At 54.7% G+C, this 24,162-nt stretch overlaps 2 protein-coding genes across 2 annotated transcripts in view; both read right to left on the reverse strand.

Moving 5' to 3' along the window:
• Positions 1–3,732: 3,732 nt before the first annotated feature.
• Positions 3,733–5,054, reverse strand: HSPB1 (heat shock protein family B (small) member 1). Its single transcript, XM_090279111.1, has 3 exons — positions 4,604–5,054; positions 4,139–4,202; positions 3,733–4,045 (listed from the first exon to the last, which is right to left on the reverse strand). Exons 1-3 carry the CDS (start codon positions 4,968–4,970, stop codon positions 3,856–3,858), a joined length of 621 nt encoding a protein of 206 aa, XP_090135237.1. The 5' UTR covers positions 4,971–5,054; the 3' UTR covers positions 3,733–3,855.
• Positions 5,055–14,381: 9,327 nt separating this feature from the next.
• SRRM3 (serine/arginine repetitive matrix 3) overlaps positions 14,382–24,162 on the reverse strand; it is a 32,307-nt gene continuing 22,526 nt past the window's right edge. The window contains exons 11-14 of the mRNA XM_090276854.1: positions 18,393–18,739; positions 17,805–18,029; positions 17,563–17,700; positions 14,382–15,766 (exon numbers count right to left, since the gene is read on the reverse strand). Coding sequence (XP_090132980.1) covers positions 15,535–15,766; positions 17,563–17,700; positions 17,805–18,029; positions 18,393–18,739 — 942 coding nt within the window. The 3' untranslated portion in view covers positions 14,382–15,534. The remainder of the gene's footprint in view (positions 15,767–17,562; positions 17,701–17,804; positions 18,030–18,392; positions 18,740–24,162) is intronic.

Consider the following 24,162-nt stretch of genomic DNA (forward strand, 5'->3'; position numbering starts at 1 on the left):
GCCACACCCTTTGGACCCAACACTGCAACCTCTGGGCAACTTTTGCCTCCCACTCCACCCCCTCCATAGAGCAGTCTGCACCTGGCAAAGCCTAGGTGCAGGGAAATGATGGTATCTGGAAACAATTCACTCCCCCAGAAGCCAAGGTCTGGGGTCTGCTCAACCTTAGAGAAACAATGAGGGCAGCAAGCCCCAGGTAGTGAGTCACAGCCTCAGCAGATCCCCACCTTCCCCCACCCGCTCCCCAACACCTCCCCCTCCAATCCATCACCACACATGGCAGAGCCCGCTGCTGCTACATCAGGCTCCTGGTCCCCTTTCCCCCTCTCCCTGGCAGGACACATGCCCACTACCTCTCAGCAGCACATTGCTCCCTCCCTCTTGGCTGGCTCCTACCAACCACTCTCCTTTAGGATATGGGACCTGTTTCTAAAGCAGAGATGCTTAAACCCTTTGCTGGCACCATAGACTCCAAGACAGGGCCCCACCACCCTCCCTCATTTGCCCTTGCTTGCTCTCTCCTTCACTTGTTGCTTCTCCTCCAGCCTGAACATGCCAGCCTTCCAGCCCTTGCCCGTGCTATTCCCCCTTGCCTATCACACAAGCATCACTTCTGGATATCCCTTTGCCTGACTCCACTAAGACTCCACAGCATGCCCCAGTCCCTCTCTGATGCGTAATGCTGCTAGTCACTGAGCTGTTTCCTTCACTTGCCCCCTTGAGAGCAGGGACTTGGACTGACTGGCTGGGTGCTGGGCCAGAGGAGGTGCCAATAGGGAGGACAGATTTCACAACTGGGAGGCAGAGAGAAAAGGAGAGACCTGGGAATCAGCCTGGAACTGAGGGAGGCTTGTAGCTCTACAGACTTCTGGGAGAGCCAGCACCAACCAGGGGTGACCAGCAGCCACAGGGAATTGAGGTCCTTCCTCATCAGGGACTGGAGGGAGCCTTCCTCACCAGCCTGGAGCATGGGGCATTTCCTCTCAGACACCCTTTGGCTGGGCAGAGGGGCCCAGATGCCAGCATTCATCAAATCAAGGCCAATACCCGATTCTGCAGACTTGAGGACATCAGAGGCCTTTAGAGAAGGACCCACTGATAATCAGGGAAATGCCTGGAGAGGCTTGGAACTGCTCCTGTGTCACAGCAGCAGTGCAGGAACTCACCAGGTCTCCCAAAGCCTAATGCCAGCTCTTCCCAATGGAGACCCCAGACCTGAACCAGCCAGCCCTGTCTGGTCTGCCCAGAGGTGCTGCCTCAGATTCCACATCTTCCAAGCTGAGCTCCAGGCATAGGGCTAGCCCACCTCAGACCTCCTCTGCCTCTGCCCTTTGTGTAGCCCAGGCAGGCTACAGGAGGAACATCTACCTGTTTCCTCCTCTTCTACACTAGTTTCCTGTGGAGGCTGGGGCCTGATCCCTTTGCAGGGAGTGAACTCCTTTTCTCCCACCTCCCCCGTGCCCCAGATGATGGCCTGGGCCCTAGGGACTTCAAAGCTTCTGCCCTCGGATCCCATCCTATAGCACTTATGGCAGGCACCCCAGGCACTGACCCCTGCCTGCCCCAAACCATGGCTCTGGACTCTGGGCCTGAGACCCCTCGAAGCCCTCTCCAGGCCATTTTGCAGCCCGGCTCCCTTGAGCAGCTGTGTGGTCCCTGGGCTCAACTGCATCCCTGTCCTCCTCTTCCTGAGGTCCCACCAAGCCTCAATTGCAGAACTTTAAGCTGTGGAACACCCCCGCCCCCCCCACTCCCCCACCCCCACCAGCCTCTCCTGCCTGTGGCCACACAGATAGATGTCCCTTACCCCTCCAGGGCTAGCTGTGTGGACTACAGCAAGTTTCTTCACTTTTTGAGGCTTGTCCGTGCCCAGTTCAGAAGGACTAACCACGCCTCTTCCTAGGGCTGATGTGAGGATTACCTTGTCAAAGGCTTGGCATCAGCTTTCCCACACTTCAAGGGCACTGGGAGAGGAGCTGGCAGCCTTGCCACAGCTCTGACAAGGTGGGAGGATGAAGCCACACCTCAGGGGGCCAGGGCCATCCCATTGCCAGCCACAGGGTTGCTAGTGATCAAAGCAAGGGTGAGAACTAGACAAGCTGACTCTGGGTTCTGGCCACGGGGGGTGGGGGCGTCCAGGATACACCCGAGATGTGGAATGTGTGTGTCTGGAAGAAGGACGGCAGATTTAGGAGACTGGAGCTTAGGAAACGAGTGAAAGGTGGCAGGGTGGGTTCAGACCCAGACCTGTGCTGCCAGTTGGGCCAGCACAATCCTTGGTTCATGTGTTTATTTCCCTGTTGGCTTCCCTCCAGGTCTGAGACCTGCTTTGGCTTTATTCCGCTCCATATTGTGGTATCCCAACAAGGAGCCCTGTACCAGAGAAGGGAAATGAGAAAGCTGGGCAGCATCAAGGGTGGTGTGTGTGTGTGTCTATGTATGTGTACATGCATGCATGCCCAGGCCCTTCCCTATGGGGTGCTGCTTCTCTCAAGCACCGTGAGAAAGCAGGACTGTGGGCTTAAAAAAGAATGCAGCCCTGGCTGGTGTGGCTCAGTAGATTGAGTGCTAGCCTGAGAACCGAAAGGTCACTGATTCGAATCCCAGTCAGAGCACATGCCTGGGTTTCAGTCCAGGCCCCCAGTTGGGGGCGTGTGAGAGGCAACTGATGAATGTTTCTCTTCCCCTCTTTCTCCCTCCCTTTCCCTATCTCTAAAAATAAGTTTGTTTGTTTTTTTTAAAGAAAAGAATGCAGGAGTACCTTGCCACAGCCTCAGGCTCTGGCACCTTGTCCGTGGAGATAGGCGTGTGGTCTCTCAAGTTCTTGAGGACTTGAGACTGGGCTCCAAAGCCTCCATCTGCTTTCTCCCTTTCCTAGGTCTCTCTGAACCCTCCCTGGGCCAGGTGAGAGGCTGGTGGGCTGGGCAAGTGCAGACTAAGGAGAGGGCCAAGCAGTTGTAACTGTTCCTGCCTGGCCCAGTCAAGGCAGGCCTTCCTGGAGCACTACCTACCTTCCCTGTCAGGGTCTCTTCCTCAAAAACGTAATTCATTCTCTGGAGAATTCCCTCAGGCCTGAAAGCCCAGGACCCACCCTGCATGCATAAGCATGGGGGGAGGGGGAATGGGTCCTTTGACTAGGCCCACCTCCCCTCAGAAAGTCACCACGCCTTCCATACATAGTCCAGTCCCTCTCTAGGAGGATAACAGTTATGAAGTCAGTGACAGACTCTGAGCTCCCAGGAAGTTCCCTTCCCCAGGAATCTCCTTCCACCTGACCCCAGCCTAGGTGTCCCTGAGAACCCAAGTCTGGGCCTGGAGCCTCTCCTGGTTCCCCTTTTATTTTTATTTTTTTAAGACTTTATTTATTTACTTTTAGAGAGAGGGGAAGGGAGGTCGAAAAACAGCGATGTGTGGTTGCTTCTCATTCATCCCCAACCGGGGACCTGGCTCACAACCCAGGCATGTGCTCTGACTGGGATTCAAATCGGTGACCTTTTGGTTTGCAGGCCAGCACTCAATCCACTGAGCCACACCAACCAGGGTGGCTTTTGGGGTTTTACTGGACACTGGGCTGGAGAGCAAGGCTGTGCCCTGTGATGGATACCACTGTACTCACAGGGCCCAGCATGGGGCTTGGCATGCAGCAGGCCCTCAGCAAATATGAGGAACCTGTGAACCAGCAAATGGCACCAAGTCCTAGGCCTCCACACACACCAAGGTCTGAGGCATTGGTAGGAAGTTGCTTTGAACTTTATTTGAGAAAAACAGAACATAAACATATCAAAAGGGCATACAGGCTGACAAGTAGGGGTGGTCAGTGATTGCAAATGGGGGTTTCAAAGCAGGTCTAAGCCATTACTTGGCTCCAGACTGCTCAGACTTCCCAGCTTCTGGGCCCCCAAGCTGGGCACGAGCCTCGAAGGTGACAGGGATGGTGATCTCTGCTGACTGGTTGGCTGGCTTGGGCATCGGGGCCTCCACGGTGAGCGTGCCCTCAGGGGACAGGGAGGAGGACACCAGGGCGGGGTCCACACCAGGAGGAAGCCTGGACATGCAGAGAGAGAGAGGGGAGATGAGTCACACACAGTGAAAGTCACCGACCCTCCTCCTGCCCCCCAGCATCTGGCCCAGGACTCACGTGTATTTTCGAGTGAAGCACCGGGAAATGTAGCCGTGCTCATCCTGTCTCTCTTCGTGCTTGCCTGGGAAGGGGAAGGAGGTCAGAGACTGAGCGAGGGGCCGCCTCTCAAGCCAGCCTACACCCAAACACGCCCCACCTGGTGGCCTGGACTCACGGCCAACTCACACTGGGGTAAGGACTCGGGAGCCCCAGGCTGTCCCAGGCCCTCAAAAGTTTCTGGGAACTTTGGTTTGCCTGGTGCACACGCCCCCTCCACGGACCGGAATAGTGGCAGGAACAGCTCTGGGGAACCGCTGGAAAGGCGATTCTTCCTCTAATTAAGCATTTTTTAAGGCTGAAAGTTCCCTTGGGAGCTATCCGCACCCCCTATTCTGAAGAAAGGGGCACAGGCCGGGGATAGGACAGGGCCAGGCTCCCCACCCTGCCAACTTCATCCCTGCAGGGCCGGGGTGGGGGGCTCACCGGTGATCTCCACCACGCCATCCTTGGTCTTGACCGTCAGCTCCTCGGGGGCGAAGTGGTTGACGTCCAGGGACACGCGCCAGCGGTCGGCCGTGTGCTGGATCTCCGAGATTCCGCTGCTGAGCTGCCGGCTGAGCGCGCTGCTGTAGGCGGGCGCGGCCACCGCCCGCGGGCCCTCGCCGCCGGCGGTCAGCGGGCGCACGTAGCCCGGCCAGCCGCTGTGGCTGAACAGCTGCGACCACTCCTCGGGCAGCCGCGGCATTCCGAAGGCCTGCTCGAAGAGGCGGCTCTGGATTGGGTACCAGTCACGGAAAGGGTCCCAGCTAGGGCTCCGCAGGAGCGAGAAGGGAACGCGGCGCTCGGTCATGCTGACTCGGCTCTGTATGTCTAGCAGACGCTCCGAGAAATGTCGGGCGCTGGAGCCAGCAGCGCTTTTAAAGGGTTTCAGCCGGGTATTTTTAGCAGGAGGTGCCTCAGTTCTCTATTAACGGCAATGACTCGTTGTGACAGCTCCTCCCCCTGCATACCGGGGCGGGGGCGGGGCGAGGAAGACTCTACCCACCTCTGGAAACTTCTCTTGTTAAAAAAACACGAGCGTCTGGAGCGCCGGTGCTGATACAGTCCCCACTGCTGACAGTCGTAGGCCGGGGCGCTGAAGCACTGGACCGCTGCCCGTGAATAGTCCCAACATTTTATCCGGGGAGACAAAGCTGAGAGAGGCTGAACCACTTGCCCCAGGCCACACAACTAGAAAGTGGCAGAGCCAGATTTGAACCACAGGGTATATGTGATAAAATGTCTTAAGAAGCAGTCTGGTGTGGATTTTAGGAGTGTGAGCTCTGGAGCTAGGCTGCCTGGGTTCACATCCTGGTTCTGCCACTAACTGGAAGAACTTGGGCGAGTCAGACCGCGTGTCTCAGTTTCCCCATCTGGAAAATGGAGATGATGATCATAGGCTTACATCAGTGGGTTGGTATGAGAATTCAGTGACTTAATGCAAGCACAGACTTTAGCCTGGGGCCTGGTACGTGATAATTATTGTTATTATGCATCTGGAATTGAAGAGAGGGAGGAGGAGGGGAGAGTATGTACCTATCCCTGTTGCAGGGGCAGTGGCATGTATGGGCCTGGCCATTTTCCCCCTGTCTGGAGCAGTGGGGGGCTGGCCCAGGTGAGGAACCCCAGGTCCAGTGCTGAGAGGGAGTCAGGAGGAAGGAAGGTTATTGTCAATCTCCACATTATATCTATGTTGTGAGCACGGGAACATCCCAGGAAGGAGTCACACACACATTTGTGTCTTTCCACAATGCCAGGTTCATTAGGGGACAACTCTCCACACCAATAAACCGATAGAGTCACACACAAATTACAGAGAGGGGAGTTCATGCGAGCAGAGCAAGTGTTCAGTGTAAAGTTCTGGTCACTGGTGACCGTGTCTGCAGGTGGAGAGGCAGGCATCCCTCTTAAACCAGGCTACTACAGCAGCACCACAGTCCAGTGGAGTAGCAGTTTGGCACAGCTCCAATCGTGACCTGTGGTATAGCCAAGCTCCAGCACTGGGTGGTCAGAGTTCTGAGTTCTTATAGCCCACAAGGGGTGGAGGAGGTCCCACTCAAACTGGTGTCCAGATGGAATCCTTTCCTCAACTTGTGGTTTTGGGCCTTCCAGGCCCCTCCTAAGGGTGTTCCCATTATCTCGGTCTTGACCTAGCACTCTACATAACTGTCATGGCTGACAGTGACTCCATATTGGATTGTCAAATATGCCCAAAAAGTCTGCTCTGCATTTGCTCTATACAATCTGTTTTTCCTTGAGGACAGGGAACCTGAAATGTGGCAACCTTAAATCTAGTCTGGGCTTTGCCATTGACTTACTATGTGATTTTGTTACAGAACCCCTGGGCTGCTCCAATTGAAACAGAACCCACAGGCTCTTTAGTTAGGGGCCCGATTGCCTGCCGCCAAAATTACAACTCTCAATACCAGAGTTTAGTGAAAAGAAAAAGAATTGTTTATTTAATAGTTGTATAGATCTAATTATTTGCGGATTTCTGCTGTTAAGTCTTATGTTCTTTAAAACACCCATAAACACATATCATTGCCTCCCCCCTACCAAACCAGGCTAGTTTTAGAAAAGTTAGAGATACCGTTTCCCTACTTTCTAAACACAGTTCAGCTTTACCAGTAGCTGCCAATCATTCAGTTCTGACTGGGGAGACCTTGTCTGTGTTATGGTGTCCACCAGCTTTTAATCCAGAACCTCGTGGATTCTTAGCCTCCTTGTAAACTGCATGGTTAGTCCTTTGTAATCCACATGGAAAGCCTTCCTTTTCAAAGCAGCAAGGTAAGTCCCTTCCTTAAAACTGCATCGTCAGTCCCCGTTAAATCCACATGGTCAGCCTTGTTAAAATGTCTGCCACTTATTTTTAAATCCCTGACTGCGTCCTGTGATGCAGTGGGCATGGCACTCAGTTCTGACCATTCACAGCACCTCCCACAGGCTCTGCGTGCTTTTTCCATACCATCCCCTGGGCCAAGACCCCTCCCATCTACCTGAGGGCTTGGATGCATTAAAGCCATTTTGTATAACAAAGACACTAGCCCCTAGCCTCAGGCATGTGAAGGCATCCTGAAATCTGCTTCTTTCTCCCCATTCCCCAGCTGCAAACTGTGGGGTTTTTTGGACACCCCTGTTTCTGTAACAGGTTGGGGCAAGGCCCCTCCTTTCTCTAGGCCTCAGTTTCCCTTTTTGCAAATTATGATCACAAATCCCCCTTTTTTAAAAAAAAGATTTATTTATTTTTTGGAGGGAGGGTAAGGAAGGGAGAAAGAGAGGGAAATTTTGATTAATGTGGATTGGAAGATCTCAAACTGAAACACCCACTTCTTCCCAGGCAAGCAGTTACTCTTAGATCTTGGGCTAGATCACGTGTCTCTCTTTATTTTCCCAGCTTCTCCTTTTTCAAAAGCAGTGACTGTGTAAGAATGTAATATTTAATAAAAATATTTGAATTCATACGTCAAAAAAATACCATCCCCACTGACTTTTCATGTTGAGATAACCTACAACATTCTGACACTAAACTTTGAGAGTTATTTTTATTTTATTATTTAATTTTTCCAGACTAATTCTTCTCTGGGACTTTGTCAGTGTCCTTCCTGATGACTGTGTTCTCTGTCTTTCTTCTGCTCAAGAATCTCTTCTTTTGAAGATTTTATTTATTTATTTTTAGAGTGAGGGGAAGGGAGGGAGAAAGAGAGGGAAATATCAATGTGTGGTTGTCTCTCTTGTGTGCCCAACTGGGGACCTGGCCCGCAACTGAGGCGTGTGCCCTGACTGGGAATTGAACCAGTGACCCTTTGGTTTGCAGGCTGGCACTCAACCCACTGAGCCACACCAGCCAGGGCTCCCTTTTTGTTTTTGATTCCTACAGTACAAAGGGAGGTGGGGAGTGGCTCCAGCTTGCTAATATTTTTTTTTTTTTTTTTTTTGGTGATAAAGGAAAGGAGTCTTTATTCAAAAGCTACACAATTTTGGAATAACAGTTTTCCATATGCATTAGTCACTTATGCCTATTCATGAAGGCTAACATCTTTAGTTGTAGCTTTAATCACTTAAACCTATCAATTAAGGCTAAACTCTAACACCTGAATTCTCCTATCATTTTCCCCTGTTTTTAATTATCTTATTTCTATAGGATTAGTTTACAAACTAAAACAATATAAAATATAAAAGCTACACAATTTTGGAAGGAAGGCAGGCTTCTGCCTCACAGCTCGTCCCCTCTAAAACACCCAAAGAAGAACAATCCTGCCACCCACTGCCAGGCCAGTGTCAATCCTAGGCTGCACCCAGAATTTCTTCTCCCATCCAAAATCCATCCAAAATACCATCCTTCGGGAAGCACAGGCAGCTGCAGCACAATCATCCAGGCATCCTCGAGAATGAGAGTTGCTAAATCTTGCTTGTAGCCAGAGGCCTGCCCCTTGACCCTACCTCCTACCTGACCACCTATGGAATCCAGTCCCCAATCTCCCACCTCTGGGAGAGAGTGGTGCCCCTAGGCTCCTGCCATAATCCTACCATTCCCTCTTTCCTGCCTTCATAGGCATGACCCTGGCCCAGCCTGCCTTCTCCTGATTTATGTCCTATTATCCCTCCTTTTTAGATGAGGAATAGGTTGAAAGGAACTGGCCTGCTATCTGCTGTAAGACACCAGCAAAGCAAGCCTCCTGCCTCTAGTGCTCAGGGCTCTTACCCTGAGGGGCTCCTTACTTGGAGTTCCCCTAACGCCTCTCTTTCTGAGACCCACTCTGCTTGTTGTCCCTCTCCTGGGGCCGAGGCTATACTCTGTCAGTTCTGTAGGAGGCCTTGCTCTGCACAGGACACTATTGAGATAGAACACTTATGTCGATGAACTAGGGATACCAAGTCTCATGTTCTCTCTGAACCTCAGTTTCCTCTTCAAGAGAGAGAGCTCCTGAATGCCTTTCTTTCTTACCCACTTGCTCTCCATCAGGAAAGAGCTGGGCTGGGCCATGCAAATCTGAAGTCACCTCTGGAGGGGCTTCTGAGCACCTGGGGCTCTCTTAGGTCAAGTGTGCAAGGTAGTCAGGACCACTGCCCTCTGCCCCATCTCCCTTGTTGGATCATGTCATGAACCTAGTGGATCACAGTTGGGAGCTACAGGCTGCTTTACAAGGGTCTCAACTTCCAGAAGCCCCAGGCCTTCACTCCTTGGCACTCCCAGCACCACCCATCCCCAGCTCTATAAAGGCAGGATGAGATCAGGTGCTAGGGAGGGCCCTTGTCCCGCCCTGCCTGCCCATGTTGGCCCAGGTGCCCCACCCTAGAGGCATCTGTCAGGTGTAGTCATGGATGCTTTCAAGTGTGGTCCTGCCAGGCCCAGCCATGTTTTGGGTGGAGGCTGCCTGTCTGGCTGCCAGCACTTTGTAGACACAAGCTCCCTTCATCTTGCTTGAAATTAGGTGGGAGGATCCATCCTGCTGCCCCAGCTGGAGGAAGTTGTGTAATCTGAGGTGCAACAACCCCAGCACTCTGCCCACAGCGAGTGGAGGAGGCAGAATGGAGAACTCACAGTCACCTTTAATGGACCAGTTCTTAAGGGACACAGGTTACCCTCCCTATCACAAGGGAGGAGACATGGGTGGCTCTGGGTCATGGTAAGAGAAGGTGTGGGAGAAACTAGGTTTTGGGGTCAGACAAACCTGGGCTTAAATCTGGGTGCTGCTGTTCATTGGCCTGGTGACCGATCTGATCCCACATTTCCCCATCTGCAAAATGTGGCTAATAATGCACCTATCTTGTAGGATTGTGGTGAATCTCAAATTTAATAATGCATGTGAAGTGCCTGGGTACTCAGTAAGTGCTAATCATTACTGAGGAAAGAGGATCTTTAATTTTGCATATTGAGACTTAGACTAATGAGAATTACCCAGTTGTATACGCTTTATAGCGTATAGCGCGTCCAAGTATCTTATCAGAGTCCCGTTATTGAAATGAGGACACCAAGAGTCAGAACTGCCCAAGGTCACAAAGCTGGAAGGTGGTGTGAGGTATTGGAACTCAGGACTCCTGACCCTCTGCCCTGCAGGGGAAAGACTTCCCAGACAGTCCAGGGAGGGCTGTGGTCTGTGGGCTTCTGGGTGCAGGGTGCTTTGTTCAGCCAAGGGTTGCCTCTCAGGACAGAGGGTTGGGACAGACTCTCTGGGGTCCCTCCGGCCCTGACCAGATGCCGTTCCTCTAGAAGGCTGCACCCCTGAACCCAGGCACAAGGCTTAGTAAAAGAAGTAAGGGCTGGATGTCAGCCCCCACTGCCCACCTGCCCAAGTGTTCTTTGATGATCATCTGCTGGAGCATTCCAGTCACTGAACTGCCAGGGGTAGTTTTTCTGGGATTAAGAGGACAACTAACTCCACCCCAGGGATTTCCCAGAAGCCACGGGTTGGGAGGGGTGGGACGTGAGGGGATGTGGGCATTGCGGGGTCTGTGATTTCTTAATTGGAAGGGCTCCTCCCCTGATCCCTGGTCCCAAAGTCTTGGATACTCTGCAGCAGCCCCAAGACCAGCCTCTCAGCTTGGCACTGTGTCTGAAGCCTTGGCCACACTAGCCACACCCATGGCTGGCCTATCCAACTGTGGCGGAGCCAGCACCTCAAAGAAAATTCGAGAATATTCAAGCAGCTGACAGAGCTCCCTGGAGAGGCCTGGGGGCTGACACATTGCGCCTGTCACTGAACCTGCTGGGAACTGAAAATGCAGGCGGTAGTAATTAGAGCGCATGGGGGTGGGAGGCACCAGGTCTTTCTGGAAGTGTCTAGACACTGATCCTCTAAGAGTCCAAGTCCAAAAGCCCATTTCCAGCTTGTCCTCCCACTTGGCCCCTGGCTTCTAGCTGGCCTTGGGGTCACCTCTACCCCATCACCACTGAAAGGGTGCCAAGGAGGGGCCAAGTGAAAGCGGATTTATCCTCTGGCCCCTATGCCCCGGCTGTCCAGAAGAAAGAATCTGTATAGCTTGGGAGTCTCTGACTCTGAGACCTTGGCTAGCGGCCAGGTCCCGTGACTCATTTTCTTCATCTGTACAATGAGACCATGGGACTGGATGTTCTGTAAGACTCCTTCCAGAGCCATGAATCAACAGTTTCTCCTCCACGTCCCCCCTCCTCCCAGGTCCCCTACATTGCCTGCTCTGCCGTATAATGCAGCCAAAAGGGGTGTGTATACAGTGAGTGGAAGGGAGGGGGAGAGGAAGGATGTGTAAATGTGGCACCCTGTGGTCATCGTGGAGGTAGGAGGCCCTATGGCTGGGCACCCTCCCCTGTCCTAAGAGCCTTTCTCAGGTGGAGGGGGGCCTGGAGAAGGAAGGGAAGGTGCCTGGTGATAGGGCCAATTTCTGGAATATGCCCTCAGCTGAGAGAGGCTGGTGAGAGGCCAGGGGGCTTCCAAGAGTATCTCAGAGAGGCAAGGGTTGGGGAGAGGGTGGGGCCAGCTGGGACACCCAGACTGGGCATGTGCACTTGTGACTTGCTTCCCTGGGTCTAGGGCCGCAGGAAACCAATTAAGGAAAACAGGACAGAGGAAAGCCCTATCCAGCTGCCTGGCTGCTGTATGTGTTGGTAGGGGGAGAAAGATGGGGTTGGGGGTGTCCCCGAAGCCCCCTTTTGTGGAAAGAGACCAGGAGAGAACCTATGGCAACCCAAAGGCTCACATTCTGGGAAGGTTCCCAGACCCCCATCCCATTTCCCCGTCCTTGTTACCAATGCAAAATTGGAGTTTCCTGTTTTCCTGCCTGCCTTCCTGTCAGTGTTTTTCCCTTTTCCTAAGGTACAGAGAGCAAAGGCTGAGCCTAGTCCGTGGGAGGGACAGGGGCTTGCTACCCCAGTACCCTCCCCATCTTTCCCTAGAGAACGGTGAGGACCAGAGCTTCAGGCTACCAGGCTGACTTACTTGGACACTCCCCCAGGACTCTCTTCTCTCTGTTCAGGCCTGTTTTGTGCCCTTCCTGCCGTACACAAACAGGCAGGTTTTTTTTTTTTCTTCCCCTTCCTCTGTCGCCCTCTAGTGTCTTCCTGCTGCCAACACACCTTGCCTTTGGGCCCTTGCCCTCCCCTCACGGTTTCTAGAACTGCTCACTCCCTGGCTCTCTTGTTTACTCATTTACTCATTCGACAGACACTTCAAGGGTGCCTATTTGGGGGGTGGCAGAGACCAATTAGGCATGGGGAGGGCTCCAGAAACTCACAGATTTAGGGCGAGAGAGACCTGCCAACAAACACTGGAACAAGAGCTTAAGGCAGGCCTTCAAGGCAGAAACGGACCCAGCACTGAGGGAACCCAGAGGCAGGAGTGGCCACCACAGCTGGGGGCCAGAGGCTCTTCGGAGTAGGGAGCAGCTGAGCTGAGTCTCCCCTGAACCTGTGGAGGTGAAGGAGCATTCCTGGGAGGCCCAGGAAGGAGGGTCAGCTGGATTGGGGTGTACCAGAGTAAAGCGAGGTTGGAGGGCTGGCAGGAGGAAGGATGGCTATTCTGAGTGGAGCCATTCAGAAGCCTTCCAAGCCCCATGAGCTGGTGGACTTGATCACAGGATCCAGGGTCCACAGGGAAGAAAGTTCTGTTTCATTAATTCAATACTGTGTCCTCAGAGCCAGGGACTGTTTGGCACACAGTAGGTGTTCAATAAATCAGTGAATGAAAGGTTGGATCTGCATTTTAGATAGAGCAGGATGGATTGGAGGGGGCAAGAGGTGGGCATAGGAGGTGTGCTAGTGAAAGGGCCCAGGATTGTTGGGCCAGGAATGGAGGAGGTGGGGCAGAAAGGGAAGAAGTGGTACCTCCTGGGGGCACCTGGCTTTGGGGTGCAGGGAAGAAGGGGTCAGGCTGAGCAATGAGGAAATGGAACAGGGGAGTGGAGAAGGAGCAGGTATGGGCTCAGAGTGAGATAGGCTAAATTTTCATGCCCACCTTTGTGTTTCACGGCCCCTGCCCGGGAGGTGGCATCTCCGGACCAGGGTCAAATATGTGCTCCTTGTAGCCCCAAGAGCTTGTCTGAGGCCCAATTTTGCTGCACTCTGTAAAGGGTTAAAGAGACAGGTGCTTCTTTGAACAGCCTTCTCCCATCAGAAATAGAGCCACCAGTCAAAGGGCTCCTCGGGTGCCCCTTCTAAGTCAGAGGGAAAAAAAACTGGAGAGGAGGTCATGTGCTGACACAGCCACAGGCTTCAGGAGCACGGCCTCCATGCTCTGGGGACCAGGCCAGACCTAGGACATCTGTATCATGGCTGACACAGATGGGAGGTGGGGACATGTCAGATACTTCCTCAGCAGAGGTGGACCAGGGGCCTTAAAGGCTTAGTAGTGTCTGTGGGATTCAAAATTGCATGCTGAATTGTGGGCACGTGCACATCTTCTGGAAAAAGGGTTCCCAGCCTTCACCAGATTCCAAACGAGCAGCTGATTCGAAACCAGGTTAAAATCCACACTCTGAGAGAAAAGAAGAGGAGGAAGAGGAGAAAGGGGGAGGGGAGGAAATTTTGTGTATTTGTTTAGATCTATATAAAAGAAATACAATGTAACTGTTAAAAGAAAAAAACAACACACTACTCTAAATCCTCTTTTTCCGGGCCCCATCCTAGTGCCCTGCCAGGACTGGTGGTAACTTATCAAATACTTGCTCTCTGACAGTCCTGGCACCTCGCACTCTCAGGACAGTATTTCCTTTCAGCTACCTCTCAGCCCTGTCACACAGCTGGGGAGAGTGAGAGCCTGGATTCACAGTCACATGATGCTCCAAACTGTGTTCTAGCCTGTTCTGGAACATTCCACATATATGGAGGGTCCTGTGTGTTGGCCCAGTGTCTCCTCCCGCTGCCCCACCCCCACTCACTGCTGAAGCAAGATGGGGTGTGGGGGTTGAGGGTAGTGGGGATGATCTTCCTGGGTCCCTGTTTTTCTCTCCACTAAGCAGCAGGCTCTGCAGACTCCTGCACCAAGGCAGGGGGATGGACTTGCTGGTTTCTGATTCCTTGGTGCCAGTTCTCCTCCCTGGGTCCTGAGGAGTCTGAGCCCCTCATTTCTTAGTGGAAAGGACTCCAGGACTCCATGCCCTCCCCATACTCTCCAGGTACCCAAATCCAGAGGCATGGTCTTACCATCTGCCCTTTGGGCACTGAGTGTTTTATTAGAGTCCCAAGTTTTATCCGCACCGCGGAAAAAAAGGGAGTGGAAAATAGAGAGGGGGACCCCAGACCAGATCCCTCCCCCCACCGGAACCCAGGGCATCTGCCCTATTGGGCCAAGGAAGACTTTGTGAGATCCCTGAGGGCCCCAGGAGGAGGGGGCTGGGAGCAGCAGAAGAGGGCTGGGGCCACTGTTTCCTGTCGATGCCCCAGGCCAAGGTCCTCAGTCTAGATCCTACCCTTTCTTCCAAGGGCTATAGCACCCTTCTCTGGGAAGCCTTGGCTGGCCACCTCTCCACCAAACCCTGAGGAGTGAGTGCTCCCTTAGGCAGGCCCTGAAGCCCACATTATCCTATGCCTGTGACTCTGTGCTGCCATCTGGCCCACGTCCCAAACAAGGGGCTCGTGGGGACACCAGGGCCTGCTCAGTCATCAGGCTGCATTGCTTTTCCCCTCTTCTCACAGGCTCTTCCTCCATCCATCTCTTTTCTCTTCCACCTCCTGACCTGAACCCCTTTTCATCTCAGTCATACTCAGTTATGGTTTGTATGTCCCATCTCTTATCATGCAGACGGCCTGGTTGGTATGGCCTTGGCCCAGCGCATGGGGTGAGGGCTGGAGGGGAGAGACTGGCCTAGAGAGGAGAGGTGGGACCGAGAGTGAGCTCCCTGGCCCCTCCTGGCACTCCTAGGCCTGGAGAAAGGGTTGGGAGGCTACGGGGCCAGCCTCCAGTCCTTAGCCAGGGCCCTTCTGCAGCCAGCTCAGAAGGAAGCCGCTCCCCAGCCTTGATGGTGGTACAAGGGTTTGGCCATTCTTCTTTCTAACTAATATCTTGCTTGTTCTCCCACCTCCTTGCCTGCCTAGTGAGAGAGAGGAGCCAAGGACCATGTGCAGGGGGTAGGGGAGGCTCCCAGGACTGGCACCTTCAGAGGTGTCCCCGGGTCCACTGAGCTGAGATCCCCAGCCTGGGGAGCTGGCATCAAGCAGGAAGGGGGGGACAGGGTGATCCCTGTGTTCAAAAAGGCTCTTTGTTCCCTGGACATGGTTGGTGGTCAGGATGTTCTAGAAGTAGCAGAACCCAGCTCCTCCTTGTCTGCAGGGCACCCACTCTCATGGTCTTCCCTAGCCCTGGGACTTCTTTGCAGCAATAGGGTGTAAGCCCCACCTCCCCCATGGGTTCTGGGGCCTGACCCCTCTCTTCTCACAGGGGGCACTAAGCTGGGTCTCTAAGGGCTCAGAAGCCCCCACTTTCTGAGCTGCTCCGGCTGTGGTAGCTGGGACTGAGGGTCCGGGAGGGGCTGCGCGTGCGGCTTCGGGTCCCACGACTGTGGCTGCTGTAGCTTCCGTGGCTGTGGCCTGGACTGGGGCTGCGGCTGGGGCTGCGGCTTGAGTAGTCACTGCTCAGGCAGCTGGAGGAGGAGGAGGAGGGGCTGGGCCGGTAGTAGGGGATGGGCCTCTTTCGGGCACTGCCAGGAGGGAAAAGCTGATTACAGGCCATCCAGGGCGCTGAGCTCTGCCCATCCTGGGCCCTCGCTTGGGCCCCGAACCCCTCCTCAGCAGTGGCCAGGGCTTTTCTGCCTCCGATGCCCCTGAGCCCTGGCCTCAGAGTGCCCCCACCAACAGGGCTGGACAGTTAGTGGTCACTTGCCAATTTCATGTTGATCATTTTGTTTTTCCTCACTTGTATGCAGGGAAAGGGGACCGAATCTCAGCTTGACCTGAGCAGGTGCTCAATAAGTATTTGTTGAATGACTGTAAGTTTCAAATATAGACAGTTCACATCAACCAAGCTAAGCAGTGGCTTCTGTACATGGAAAGGTGTGTGTATATGGCCCAGCTGTGCTCCTCTGTTCCCCACAGAATGGAGGATTCAGGTTTTTCAGGTCACGTAAAGGGAACGAGGAAGAGACCCCTGGCCACTGCTGCCCATGCCCACAGCCTGGCCCAGGCCCACTGCCCCCTCTCCTTACTATGAGCTACCTCCCGCCAGCCCTGGAGTTAGTCTGAAGCCAGGAGACTGTGACCCAAAGAAAAGAAAAGAGTGGTTAAGGGGAGGACAATGCCCCATCGCGTGGGGTTAATTCTGAGGAAGAAAACAGGTGTACGTTAGTGGGAGGAGGAGGAGGCAGCCTGGGAGAGGGGCTGAGGTGGGTGCCAGGTAGGAGGTGTGGGGTCTGCCATCTTAGGACCCCCCTCATGGGGGTGGAGTGTGTCACCTGTCTGGGGGGGTGTCCCAAGCCTCATGGTCTGGCCTCTAGCTCTGGGGTGAAGGGAGGAGGAATGTGGTCATCAAGGACTAGGAAGGGCTAGTTGGAGAATCAGGCCATGTGAGAGCTGAAAAGATGCTCAGGGAGGCCAGCTTACTGTTTGGACATGGGAACAGTGACCCAGAGAGGCCTGCTGATCCCGCAAGGCTGCCCCGTGAGGCTGTGGCAGAGCTGGGCTCAGATTTTTGCCTGAGGCTTTCTTCCTGATGTCGGGGGTCTAGGACTTCCAGGTGATTTTTTCAAACACAGACCATCAGCTCACCTGGAGACCCAGCCCCAGACCCTCCAGTCCTGGCAGAGAAGCTCTGATCATGGCACAGCCCCCTGGACTGTGTGAGGAAAGTGGGAGGGTGAGGTTTCTCCCACAGCTGCCCCAGAGATCAGGCTGCTGTTGCCCCCTCCTCCAAATTCCCCAAGGGGCTAGAAGGTGAGCAGTGAGGTTAGTGAGAAAAGGAAAGGCAGACAGACAGTTGAACAGAGCCAGATCAGCTCACATGGGCATCTCCCCTGCAGCCTGTGGAGAGGGGGTCCACTTGGCCCCCGGGCTGGCCACAGGCCACTCAGCAGGCTGGACCTTGAGATGAAGGAGAAAAGGAGACATCATTGCCAGGAGACGAATGTGGGGAGGGAAAGAGGGAGGGAGGGCCTCCAGGAGGGATGGCTGGAATCTTCCAGAACTTAATTTCAGGTTTGCAGCTTTCCACTCAGATTTCCCCTCCCCTCCTTGGGCCTTCAGGCCCCCACCGGAGACCACTCCCTCCTGAGGCCTTCCTTCCCTCGAAGAGCCTCCACCTTCGTCTCTGAGTCCCAACTCCTCCCCAGCACCACCAGTTTTAGACTCTCTCCGCAGTGAGCCCTCTTCCTTTTGCTGGACCCCCACCTCTTTTCCTTCAGCCTCCCCCCCGCCCCCCTGGGCTAGCTTCAGTCGGTCCCCCGAGGAGGTCCTAGGGGCCTTCACCTCCTAGTCCCTGGCCAGTCCCCTGGCTGCTCCATACCTGGTGATGCGCCGCGGCTCCATGAAGCTGGGCGAGTCCCGGCGCCTCTTGCGGATGGGCGAATAGCTGCGGGAGCGTCGCCGGGCGCGGGCAGCATCAGCGTCGGCGTGCCTCGCGCGGCCTTCGGCGTCCTTGTCCCTGCGGAGTCAGTTTGAGGTGAGCGCCGGCGCCCCCCCCCCCCCCCCCCCGTCCCCACATCACTCCTTCCCTGCACCGCCTGGCGGCACCCGGCCCGCACCTACCGGCCCAGTGGTTTCTTGGGCGACGGAGAACGGCTGGGGCTGCGGGCCCTCCTCTCCGCCGAGCGCGAGCGGGATTTGGAGGGCGAACGGCTGGAGCTCCACGAGCGCGGGTGGGGGCCAGGGCTGCGCGACGAGCTCTTCCCCTCCGGGCCGCCGTGCCGGCTGTGCGCACCCGGGGACGGGGAGGTGCTGGCCGGCCGGGCGCGCGGGGGCCGCTCCTTGGCCCTGGAGGGGGGGCAGGGGGACAGGGGGCTCAGCTAGGGAGAAAGTGGGCTCGGTGGAGGGGAGGGGGCTCGGGAGGGGCAGGGGTTGATGCGGGAGGAGTTGAGCGAGGAGGGAGGGGATGGGTTAGTGAGCGGGAGGAGGTTGTGTGTGTTGGAGGTGGATGGTTCCTGGAACGGGAAAGGCTTCCTGGGGAGGGGAGAGAGATCAGTGAGGAAAGGGGTGTTCCGTGGCGTCAAGGGAGAGTGATCGGTGAGTGGGGAGGAGAGTGGTCAGCGAGGGCAGAGGAGTCGGTGGGGCGCTGCTCCGTGGGGAGGGGCCGTGCGGGCAGGGGCGCTCCTGCTCCCTGGGGCCGCGTCCACTCACCGTTTACCGTGCCCGCCGTGGCCTCGCTCCGAGCCGGGCTCGGGACCGGGGGCGCCGCCGCCGCCCGAATCGCTGCTGAGCGAGCGCGACGAGCCCCGGGACGGCGCCGGCCGGCCGCGCCGGCGGCCCCTGCGGTGGGGTGCGGACGTCGGGGACCGAGAGCGCCGCCGCCGCCGCCGCCGCCGTCGCCGTCGCCGCCGCCTGGCCCGTCCGCCCGCGGCGCGGTCTCCTCGGCCCTGCGACGACGGCACCGAGCGTGGGCTCGCGCTCTCCTTCCCCCGCACGGGCGACGTGGCTGCGCCGGCCTCCGCCTGGTCGCCAACCCTGGGCGAGGGCGCGCTGGGCTTCTGACGGGGAGAGAGGCAGAGAGGGCACAGCGGGGGGAGGGAGCAGGGGAGGGAAGACGGAGAGAGGGGACAGAGAGACAGAAGCAGAGACAGAGAAACGAGGGGAGGCGGAGAACCCAGAGGAGAGAGGCGGAGGCAGAGGCAGAGTAGACGGTGAGCAGAGACAGGACAGGTAGGGAGGCAAAGACGAAACGGAGACGAGGAATCCGAGAACGAGAGGAAGAGACAGGATAGATCAAGAGAAGGAGCGAGAGATGGAGGGCGAGAGAGCGGGTGGGTGGGGTGGGGGGAGAGAAGGAGAGGGCGCTTTCACCGGGCCCAGGCCGGAGGCTGCCAGTCCCGGAGCATCGCACACACGGTTCCCCGCGCCTGCCCTGCCTCTGCCTCTCCTGAGGGTCCACCTTCTGGCCTCAACAGTGCAGCTCATGCAAGGTTCTCAGCATGCAAAACACAAGAGGGACGGAGCGGTGAGGGCTGACAGGGAGGGGCTCCAGGACGGGCACGGGGCTGGCCTTGCCCCCCTCCAAGGGACGGACGATACCGGCAGAGAGAAGAGAGAGGCCGGGCACCGGGAGGCCCGACCAGGGCCAGCCCAGCAGGCCAGGCCCCCCAGCGCGTGGGGTGAGTGAGGACATGGAGGGGGCACACGGCACACAGATGGGGTGGGGGCGGGGCGGGACAACTGAACTCAAAACTAAACCGAAGAAAGGGAAGAAAAACAGAAATAAAAAAACAAAATCCACAAATGTCATTAGATACCAAAATCAAAAACAATGTCTTAACTCCTGGGGAACTGACATTTTTCTGTTAACATTTTTCTTTCTTTGTTTTCCGGCCCTGCAGAGACCTGTGGAGCTGTCAGTAGCACCCGACTGTCTTTCTGTTTCTCTCTTTTCTTTTTCTTTCTTTCTTTTCTTTTTTTTAAGTTCTGATTTTTTAAGTCCCTCTTGGTTAACGTCCACTTACCAATAAAGTGGCACTTCCTCCTTTAGTAGGTAAGATGTGTAAGAGAAGGGAAAAGTGTGGTAGCGTAAGTTCATCATTAGATTCACAAAAATGCAAGAGAGATAGAGAGAGAGAGAAAAAAACTCAACCACCCCATTCTAGGCCTAAAGGAGGCCACACTGCCTCTGGAGGAAGGACTGGTAGCGCCTGGCTCCTTGGGCCTGAGCAGGCAGGCAGGCACCTCTTGGGTGACCATGACCATGACAGCTGGATAGAGATGTCATATGTTTTTCCAAAAGTGGAGTTAGGACACAAGGATATGGATACAGAAAACCAGACAGGACATCTGGTACTTTCAAAAGGGCCTTGGCTGGGAACCAGGGTCCCAGAGCCTGCCACTACCTTACTTGGTGATCCCCAGCCAAGTCACTTCCCCATCTTGGGCCTTAGTTTCCCCATCCACAAAATGAGAGTGTTGGGCTCTGCTTCCTGATGTTCCTTCCAGAGCAAATGTTCCAAGATTCTCTGCATGCCCCTGACCACCCTTTCCATCCCTCTCCCTCCACAGAACTGACCCTCCTCCTGTCCTTGGGCTTCCATCTGGTAACAGTTTATTACACTTGTCTGTTTATAAGTCTGTCCATCACTCCCACCCCACCACCAATCACCAGCAACAACTTGACTTTGGGTACCTCCAGGGCAGACTTGGTGTTGAATTCAGCTCTGTAACCTAGGTTTTTATCACAGAATTTGGCACTTAGTAGAGCTTCGGTACTGTTTGCTGAGGAAGGAAGAAATGCCCTTACAAGAGCCAGGGCCAAACCAGGGAGTCTTAGGTTGGGGGCAGAGTCTAGGCCAAGTTCTTTTGACAGGCTCCTGGGATGAGAGAACAAAATCAGCTGCCACCCCTCTGGGTACCTTGCTGCCAAAAGCTGGAAGGAGTGTGTTGTTGGCATGGCCCTGGTACTTCGTGCAGGGGTTAGGGTGGTGCCAGGGTCTTTCTGTACAAGCCCGGATCCATCCCTGGCATGAAGGTAGAGCCAAGGAGTCAGCCCCAGGGGTGGAGAGGCACAGCCTGCTCACAGCTGGTGGCTGAAGTGATCAATGAATACCAACCACAGAAGGTGAAACAGCTGACCAGAGCCCCATGGGCCATGAAGACCTCCTCCTGGAAGAGCCTGGCATCTCTCTTTGGAGCATAGGCAGGCATAGGTGGGCAGAATAAGTATTACCAGGTACCAAGGTACCCTTCTGAGCACCCTGACCCTACACTAGGAGAGAGGGAGGCTGGGTCGCTCAGCCACGGCCCCTCTGAAATGGCCTTTCCATCCTGAATAGACATTACCAGAGACCCTTGGCTCCCCAACACAGATGCCATCCACCTCTGCCAGTACAGCTCCCAAGCCCTGAGCACTAGGTTCTGTCATCCAGCATCCTTTTCCTTCCAGAGAAGGCAAATGAGAAATAACTCTCCAGGTTCCCCAAATGTCCAGTGTCTTTTTCTATTCCCTGAGTTGTCAAAAAGTGTAGAGTGAACAGATACTAGGTGGGGGAGTGGGTGTCCTGGCAGCTAATGCATAGTAGCCGACACTCAAGGTGATGCTGGACCCTGCCTTTATTAAGCCTTTGCTTGCTGTTTTTCGGGGTGAGGTGGCAGCAAGACAAGTGGTAAGAATACTGAGCTTGGGAATTCAGACCTGCATGTGAATTTTGCTCCAACCCAGACTCTGGATCTGAGTCACTACTTCTGACTCCAGGAAAAGGCCAGCAGGGTGGGGAGAAGACCAAGGGCTATGATGTCCCTCCCCACAGGCACTGCGGGGCCCTCTCTACTTCCCACTGTTGATCTGGGAGTATTAAGAATAAAAAGAGCCTGGGTTGGGTGGATGCACACCCCGCCATGCTGCTGTCCCCAATCATTGAGGCGCAAGTCCCTGGACTGTACCCCTTGTACTGATCTGGACCCTGGCACGTCTTGAAGTCCAAGCTCTTTCCCATTTCCCTCTCACCTCTTCCAAGCCAACTGGCTGCCATAGCCCAAGAAGATAATAATTGGCAAAGTGAACACACTGGGATCAACCCTGATGTGAGTTTGCTGTGAGACCTTAAGAAAGTGACTTAACTCTGGGGCTTCAGTTTCCCCATTGGTAAAATGGGCATAACTGGGGTCTTTCTGAACAGGGTGGGTCTATTCAGGGGCTGAGAGGTCTTTACAGAGAACAACTGACTCATTGCTCCCTCAGAGACTAACAGGGTCAGAGCAATGCAGGAAGGCATGGGGCCCCATGGCATGTCCCCCAAGTGCCAGGATGATGGAGGGTAGGAGGAAGATGTTATAGGTAGGGTGGCATACAGTGCCTTCCCTTGGGCAAAAACTCCTAAAGCCAATCTCACCCTTATCTATCCACTGCTCCAGAAGCCCTCATGAAAGGGTCACCAGGATCCTTCCAGAGGGTGAGCCACATCCCCAGGAACGGAGGAAGATACGAGCCCAGAGACCATGGGATCTCATTGCCAGACAGGACTGTGGTGGCCAGGGACCACCAAACGTTTCTGGAAGCCTGTTCTGTGTGAGTCCTGTCCCTCTTGCCTGGAACCGTTCTCCCCTCTTCCCTTTCCCCACTCTGTCTCACAGCCTGGCTAATGCTTATTTCCCCTCTACAGTCAGCCCAAGGCCACCACCTCCAGGAAGCCTCTCTTGAGCTTCACCCTGTGTCAGGTGTGCTCCTCTATGAGCCCACAGCCCCTTGTTCCTTCCTTCAGTGTGGATTGTGCCAGGTCGTGCTGGGGCTAGGGCTACCCTGTTGAGCAGAACTTCCCATCCCTGGTTCAGCTTTTCCCCTCTCATAGTTCTGAGTGGTCTTTCTGTCTGTCCTCCAGCCTGGCAGGTGAGGGCTGTGAACCCAGGTCTGCCTGACCCTCTCTGGGCATGGACACTCAGATAAGGCCTGGTATGGAGGTGTGCTCAACTAATGCTTGCTTAGTGTGTGTGTGAATGAAGGAAAGAATGAGTGAGTGTTTAAGACTTCACCTGCCTCTGAGCCCTGCTCCTAGGGGCTCCTCTGGTCCTTGGTACCACCTGCTGCCTGACATCTTTTTTTTTAAGTTTCTTAATTGTTTTAATGAAACGTTACCTCAGATTAGATTTATGTGATACCTAAAAAGCCATTTGATTCAGTTAATTTGGAAAGAAAAATATACAATGGTATTGGGTGATCATTGACTTCCTATTCAACATCTTTTCTTTTTGCTTATGTAATAAATTTTTGAGGTGAAAAAACAATGGGAAGAGAGTAGGAAGGAATAGCGTGCTTGCCTGATCCTGGTATTCTTAAAGACTAGAATAAGTGAGCATCTGGAACAACTATCCCCTCCAACTCAGCATGTGAGGATCCTGTTTCTGGGAGTGTGGTCACATCACCCAGAAGGTGGGGCCTCCATTCCCCAATCAGACCAGCAGCGCTTTCTCCCTCCGTGAACAATTTCCTTGTCTGCCCTCCTGGCACCACCCAGGGTTGAAGAACATCTAAGTGGGTGAGCTTCTGAGGATCTGCCCCTGGGGTCAACATGGGGGAGATGAGGCCTTCTCTTTTCAAAGCTGAAGATGGAGGCCCAACAAGGCCTCACAAGGGTTGGGATGTCAGACTTCTGTGGCTGCTCCTAGGTGGGACATCAAACAGTTTAAAGGGCAGGGATGTGGAGCTGGCATTCCTGAGGACCTACCTCTGACATGCACCCTCAGTGTCTTTAGATGAGCACTGGGCTGGAAGTCACAAGTCCCACCAAGCCTAGTTCTGCCCTAACCTTCAGGGTCTATGACCTCTACTGACTATCCTTTCTGGATCATTCTGCACATTAAGCTCAAATTCGGAAGATGGAAGGATGCTGGGGGAAGGAGCCCTGTCTAGATTGGGTAGTGGTCCAGGGAGAGGGTGGTTAGCAGAGAGTTCCTTCTACCCCAAAATTACCCCACAGAGACTTTTCTAAGTAGGCCCTCTTAAGTCCCGTGTCTAGTCCTGGCCAGCTCACCCCAGCACCCAAAGTTAGCTACCATCACACCCCAAAGATGGAGCTGTATGTAGGGTTCAGCCCTGGTGTCAGCTGCTGCCCCACAGTCCTGTGGCTCCCACCCTAAAGCTCCACCTGCAGCCAGCGCAGGACCCACAGGAGCCCGGCAGACCCCAGAGAGGGCGACAGGGCTGTTTCCCCAGGCCTGACCTCAGCCAGAACTTCCTCCAGGATCTGGGAGCCGAAAGGCCCAGCACAGGCCCTTCCACCAACAAAGGCTTATTGCCCAAGTGGGCCCCAGGGGCTGGCAGGGGTGAGGGGTGAGAGGCTTAGCAGTTACTCCAGACAACAGAAATCAAATTGGCTCAACCACAGCATAGAGTTCAGGAAGGGAACACAAACTTGGAATGCTAAACCACACAGAAATGCATTCAGACAACAAAATGAGAAAGAGAGGGCATGAAGGGGAT

Source organism: Furipterus horrens, unplaced genomic scaffold, assembly GCF_987537825.1.
Source record: "Furipterus horrens unplaced genomic scaffold, mFurHor1.1.pri manual_scaffold_5, whole genome shotgun sequence".
Lineage (NCBI taxonomy): Eukaryota > Metazoa > Chordata > Mammalia > Chiroptera > Furipteridae > Furipterus > Furipterus horrens.

Bases quoted from the DNA above. Each gene is read 5' to 3' on its own strand.
- HSPB1 (XM_090279111.1), bottom strand. From the start codon at position 4,970: ATGACCGAGCGCCGCGTTCCCTTCTCGCTCCTGCGGAGCCCTAGCTGG. The intron at 4,203-4,603 runs GTGAGCCCCCCA...TCCCCTTCCCAG, and splicing joins TGGCGTGGTGGAGATCACCG to GCAAGCACGAAGAGAGACAG. The intron at 4,046-4,138 runs GTGAGTCCTGGG...CTGCATGTCCAG, and splicing joins TGCTTCACTCGAAAATACAC to GCTTCCTCCTGGTGTGGACC.